The sequence below is a fragment of the Mus pahari genome, chromosome 20 (assembly GCF_900095145.1).
Source record: "Mus pahari chromosome 20, PAHARI_EIJ_v1.1, whole genome shotgun sequence".
NCBI classification, from domain to species: domain Eukaryota; kingdom Metazoa; phylum Chordata; class Mammalia; order Rodentia; family Muridae; genus Mus; species Mus pahari.
In genome coordinates, this window is record NC_034609.1 from 30,085,696 (window position 1) to 30,092,254 (window position 6,559).

Here is a 6,559-nt window from a genome sequence, read left to right on the forward strand (position 1 = left end):
GAACTCAGAAATCCTCCTGCCTCTGCCTCCTGATTGCTGGGATTAAAGGCGTGCACCACCACTGTCCAGCTCACATTGTTCTTTTATTTTACCTTTTCAATTATATTTTCTTTTAAAAATATTTTTTAAGTTATGCTTGTGCATGTGTGTGCATGCGTATGAGTTGTTGGACCTGAGTTTGCAGCACGGTGTCTGATACGGATGCTGGGAAGTGAACAGGGGCTCTCTAGGAGAACAACACAAGAAACTGTATTTTGTTTCTTCTTTTTTTTTTTTTCGGAGAAGGGGCGTTCCAGACAGAGTAGGCCCCGCCCCAGGTCTTGAGCTCCGCCCTCCATCCGCGGGCACGCCTCTGCCACATTCAAAATGGCGGCCGCGCTGGCCCAGAGCGCATCGTAGGCGCCTCGCTCCACTCCAATCATGGCGGCCTCGCGAGCGGCGGCGGCGGCGGCTGCGCCGAGTGGCGTTCCGGTGACATGTGGTCTGGAGCCGACTCTGGAAGCGCTGAAGTTGCTGCTGAGCCCGGGAGGTGAGAGGACGAGTCTCGGCGCGGGGCTGGACCTGAGGCTCGCGGGGTGGCGGGTCACCCAGGCTCGCCCTGGCTGCCACCGCATGTTTCCCGCAGGCCCTCCCGGCATCTCCATCCCCACTCCCGGGAGCGTTTGGGCCCTGTGCCGTCTCGCTTAAAACGTAAACCGGAGCTCCAGGAGGGCCCGCAGTCCGCTGACCGCTGAGGCCGCCGGCACAGGTCCGTTGGGCTCCTCGCTGAGCAGAGACTTCGGGCCACCGTTGGCTCCTGCGCTGCCCTGACACGGGGACCGGAGACGCCTTCACGCAGGTGTAATGTGACGTCCGGACCGCTTGAGGGCTCCGAGCCTGGTGTGCACGCTTGAGATTTGCACAAAATGCCAAGGGACCAGAGATGCCCAGCAGGGACGTTTTGACTGAATTTGAGGAAAAGTTTTAAGGGTTTCCATTTAGGTGTCAGAGGTGCACAGGCACCTTTAATCACTTGTGTTGCTTGACTTCCCAGTTGGGAGTAGTGAGTCAACCTTGCTTTCTCACTGTTGAGTCCCAGTCTGTGGTGGTTTGACTGCCTCTGTCTCTCAAATGCTGGGATTAAAGGCAAGCATGACCGTTCACACCTCCTGCCCCTTTCTCTCTCTCTCTCTTTCTTTCTTTCTTTCTTTCTTTCTTTCTTTCTTTCTTTCTTTCTTTCTTTCTTTCTTTCTTTCTTTCTTTTTTAGACAGGGTATCCCTCTATAGTTAAGGTGCGTTCTGGAGCTCACACCCCAAATCAGGTGGTTATATTAGGGGGAACGACCATAGACCTAGAACTCAAGTTCTGCCTGATCTATGTGTCAGACTAAGGCAGATTTTTCAGAACAGAACTTGTGATGGCATCTGGAAATGTAGAAGGGTGTAAGAAAATAGGATCCTACTTATAAACACAGCATGTCTGGGTGCGTGTAGAATTATCAAGGTAAAGGCACGTGTAAGATCACAAGGTGAACACTCAGTTCAGTCTTTTTTTTTTTTTTTTTTTTTTGGTTTTTCAAGACAGGGTTTCTCTGTATAGCCCTGGCTGTCCTGGAACTCACTTTGTAAACCAGGCTGGCCTCGAACTCAGAAATCCCCGTGCCTGTGCCTCTGCTGGGATCAAAGGCGTGCGCCACCACGCCCAGCCTCAGTTCAGTCTTAAATGTCTACCCCCAAACTACAGCTGCAAACATTACAGCATATTAAAGCAATTAGTAGTAGATGATTGCCTGCTAGGCGCCAGTCCCCATAGTCCATTTACGTGTATGTCATTTAGCCCTCACAGAAGATTCCTAAGTATTAATAGGCATTCCTTTTTGCAGAGGAAGGTTCATCTGCATTGGAAATTGCCCAAAGTAAATCAAGTGCGTGACAAACCTCAGCTCCTTCAGTAAAAAGCTTGGAAAATATACTCTGTTGCCCCAATTAAGAGTCAACGACAGGATACATATTTATTTATGTTTGTATGCCTGTTTCTGTGAGTGAGTGTATGTATACTGTGTGCATGCAGTAGCCCACAGAGGCCAGAAGAGGGCGTCAGATTATCCAGATTTGGAGTTACAGGCAGTTGTGAGCTGCCACATGGGTGCTAATTCCCGAACCCCAGTCTCCTCCAGTGCAGAAAGTGGTCTTGCCCAGTGAGCCATCCTTCTGACTTCCATATTAAAAGGAAAAAAGATTTATTTTATTTTTTTAATCATATGTATGTGTGGGTATGTACGTGTGAGTGTACTAACCCAGAGAGACCGGAAGTGTCAGATCTCCCTGGAGCTGGAGTTATGGGCAGTTGAGGCATCTGAGGTGTGCTGGGAACTGAACTTGTGTCTTCTGTCTTTTAACTTACTAATGGAGAGAGTCCTTGTTCAGCAGTTGGCAGTTGTAGCTATCGGGTTCGTTTAGTTTTGATTTGTTTTTCCCCCCTGTTTTGAGATAGGGTCTCATGTACCCCACATAACTAAGGGTAATCTTGAATTCCTGTTCTGTAATATGAATTTAAATTTCTGATTCTTTTACCTCAGTCACCTGAATGCTGGGATCACAGGCCTGCACTGTCACACCTGGTTTATGTAGTACTGGGGCATCAAACCTAGGACATCTTGCCCGCTGGGCAATCAGTCTACCAGCTGAACTACATCCGCACTGCTGTTTAACTTCTGTCCTTTCAAGACAGGGTCTGGGGCTGGTGAGATGGCTCAGTGGGTAAGAGCACCCGACTGCTCTTCCGAAGGTCCAGAGTTCAAATCCCAGCAACCACATGGTGGCTCATAACCATCCATAACGAGATCTGACGCCCTCTTCTGGAGTGTCGGAAGACAGCTACAGTGTACTTACATATAATAAATAAATCTTTAAAAAAAAAAAAAGACAGGGTCTAGCACTGTAGCCCAGGTTGGCCTCAAACTCAAGACAACCCTATTGCTGCAAACTTTCCAGTTTCATTTAACTCACACGAATCTAAGCACTGTTGTTTGGGAGGGAATAAATAGTATGCTAAAATCCTTCGTTTGTAAAGAAGATTTATGATATCTTTATTTATGTGTATGTGTGTGTGTCTTTGTGTATGTGCATGTGTGGGGGTGCCCATGGAGACCAGAAGAGGGCATTAAATCCTTTGGAAATGGAGTTATATGAGGTTGTGAACCCTTTTATGCGGGAGCTGGGAACTAGACTCTGGTTCTGTGAGAGAGCGCTAAGTGCTCTCGGCCGCTGAGCCATCTCGGTAGCCCCCTCAATTATTCTATGTTGTGTATGTAGACTCTTGTATACTGTGTGGATCTGGATGTGGCTTTTTTGTTCTTTTCTGTCTTTTGTCTTTTCATTTTTCATTCTTTTTTTTTTTGGAATGACTTTTTAAAGAGAACGTTTCATGTTATAGCACAGGCTGCCCTGGAACTCTCTGTGTAGTCCAGGCTGGACTCAAACTAGTGGCAATAACTGTCTTAGTCTCCTGAGGGGCTACAGGTGTGCATCCCCAACTAACTGTTTCGTTCGTTTGTTGTGGTGTTGGGGATCATGCTTGCACATGCTGTACCAGGTTTAGTGTATTCCTGCAGAGTGTGTATGTGTGTGTGTGTGTGTGTGCGTGGGGGGGGGGAACAGGGTGTAGCTCTGTGCCCTTGACACCTGCTTTGTAGAACAGGCTAGCCTCAGATTTGGGGGATTTGCTTGCCTCTACCTCCCAAGTTCTCAAGTCTGAGTGCCTGTACGGGTCATCTGGCTCTCTTTTGGTGAGGGTAGGATTTTTCCCTCCCCCTAGGCTTGGGTCAGGATCTTACTCTTTAGCTAAAGCTAACCTAGACTTTACTGTGGAGACCAGGCTGGCCTTGACTCGCCGCAGCAGTCTGTGTGCCTCATTGTCCTGAGTGCTGCGTTAACAGATGTGCAGCACTATGACTTCCTGTAGTAACACTTTAAAGGAGAAGTGACTGGTAAAGTGCGGCATTGTTTTATATGTTTAATCTCTGTGTGTGATGCTGCAGATCAAACTGACATATGTACCTGTGTACATCCCCAGCCCTGGCTCACAGTTACTGTACTAGTCAGTCAGTCAGTCTGTCTGTCTGTCTGTCTGTCTGTCTGTCAACTTGACACGACCTAGGGTCATCTGCTAAGAGGGAACCTCAGTTGAGAAAATGCCCCCATCAGATTGGCCTGTAGGCGTGTCGGCAGTGCATTTTCTTCATTATGATTGATGCAGGAGGGCCCAGCACACTGTTGGCAGTGTCCGGGCAGGTGGTCCAGGGTTGTATAAAAAGGAAGAGGAGCCAGCCATGGGGAACAAGCCAGGAAGCAGCATTCCTCCAGTTATTAGGGAATTGTTTTCTCCTTGCAGACTTCTTGACATCGGGTCCTTCATGCCACATTTTAAGAACTGCTACTTTAGCTTCAGTGCTGGCATATTTATTGTTTTATTGGGTTCTTACACCTCTACCTCTCTTCCAACCCCCCATCACTACCCAGCAGGTAGGAGAGAGAGGGGTGTAGACCGTTATAGGCTACTTCCTGCTGATTAGGGCTGTTGGGTTCCTTGGGCAACCCATCATCGTCATAGCTCCAACTTCTTCTGTCAAACCACAACAACAGTAACTAGGAAAAGTAAGGGTTCGGAGGGGAGCTGGGGTGGCCGGTTGGGGTGGGGGAGCAGCAGCCACCTTCTTCTTCACCTCCCACCAATCCTGGGGCTCTGGTATTTATATCCTCCAGAATACCCAGAACTAAACCATCTGCAGCTGACAAAGCTCATGCCCCTCGTAGAACATTGAGATAGTCAGAGTTAACAAACGGAAGCAGTCCATCCCATATCCCACACCAGGGATTCAACAAAAAATATATTCATGTAACATAACCGAGTTTTTAAAGAAATCAAAATTCTCAGAACTCATCAGAAATGGTGCCTGTAATCCCAGCACTCAGGAAGCAGAGACCAGTCTGGGCTTGAAACAGCTAGACCCTGTTTCAAAGTTAAGTTGGCGCTGGGGGAACGATGTGGGGTTTGCTGCTGAAGAAAAACAGGAGCCAAGCCAGGTGGCCCATGCCTTTAATTTCAGCACTCTGGTGGTGGAGGTGGGTGGATCTCTGTGAGTTCAAGGCCAGTCTGGTGCTCAGAGCAAGTTCCAGGCTAGCCAGGGCTACACAGAGAAGCCCTGTCTCAAAAAAAAAACCCACCAAAACAAAAACACCCCAAACCAACCAAGCAACCCCCCCCCCCAAAAAAAAAAGAAAAAAAGAAGAGAACATTTTGAGGTATTTTATTTTGTCATATGGCCAGTAGAGGGCAGTGGAGACTGCTTTATCACAGGGTCTCCAGCACTGCACTCTTGCTTTAATCACTGCCTGTTTGGCCATGGAAATGGGAGAAAAATCACAGGGAGTCATGTAGAGATTAGTTGCTGATCTGAATGGTTAGTATCCATTACAAGCTCACATTTCTTGTTTAGGTGTGCATTTGTTGAAGGAACCTTGCTAGTGGGCCAGGATACTTGGTTTGGTCAGCCCTAGTTTTATTTATTGTTTTTTTGTTTTGTTTTTTCCCTCGAGACAGGATTTCTCTGAGTAGCCCTGGCTGTCCTGGAACTCACTCTGTAGACCAGGCTGGCCTCGAACTCAGAAATCCACCTGCCTCCGCCTCCCAAGTGCTGGGATTAAAGGCGTGTACCACCACCACTGCCTGGCTAAATAGCTTTTTATGTACAGAAGCAATATGATTTACTACAGAATAATTTCAAATGTAATTAAGTGAAGAAAGAAAAGCTGTGCAGGGTGATGGCTCATTTGGTAATGTGCTTGCTATGTAAACTTGAGGACCTGTGTTCGTTTCCCGGCACTCATGTAAAATCAGGGAGACAGAGACCCAGGGATCCCCAAGGCTTCATTGTCTAGCTAGTGAAACCAGATTGGGGAGCTCTAGGTTCAGAGAGAGACCCTGTTTCAAGAAAATAAGTTAGAGCACGCCTTTAATCCCTGCACTTGGGAGGCAGAGGCAGGTGGATTTCTGAGTTGGAGGCTACCTGGTCTACAAAGTGAGTTCCAGGACAGTCAGGGCTACACAGACAAACCCTGTCTCAAAAAAGAAAGAAAACACACACACACACACACACACACACACACACAGTGCTCTCTAGATGCTAGGGTTACCTGATTCTTTTTCTTTGTGTGTGTGTGTGTGTGTGTGTGTGTGTGTGTGTGTGTGTGTATTTTGTTGCTGTTTTTAAACCATCCCAGGGTGGCCTGACACTCACAATCTCCCTGCCTCTGCTTCTCAAATGCTGTGATACACTTGATTACATCTTGAGGTTTAGAGGGAAAGAAGAAACAGAAAATTTCCATATGCCTGCTTCATTATCCACCTGAATCCCAGGTCTGTTATTTGTAATATGTTTTAATGTGGTGAGGAATGTTCACACATGGTCATTAACCCAAGTCTATGGCTTACATTAGGTCAGTCTTCCTGGTGTACACTTTGGGTAAATATATACTACTGTGATTCTACCATAGATTGAATTTTTTTTTTTTTTTTTTT

At 47.2% G+C, this 6,559-nt stretch overlaps 1 protein-coding gene across 1 annotated transcript in view; it reads left to right on the forward strand.

Annotated features, from left to right (window-relative positions):
* Positions 1–342: 342 nt before the first annotated feature.
* Positions 343–6,559, forward strand: part of Tango6 (transport and golgi organization 6 homolog) — a 165,354-nt gene continuing 159,137 nt past the window's right edge. The window contains exon 1 of the mRNA XM_021220424.1: positions 343–529. Within this exon, the coding sequence (XP_021076083.1) occupies positions 421–529 (109 nt within the window). The 5' untranslated portion in view covers positions 343–420. The remainder of the gene's footprint in view (positions 530–6,559) is intronic.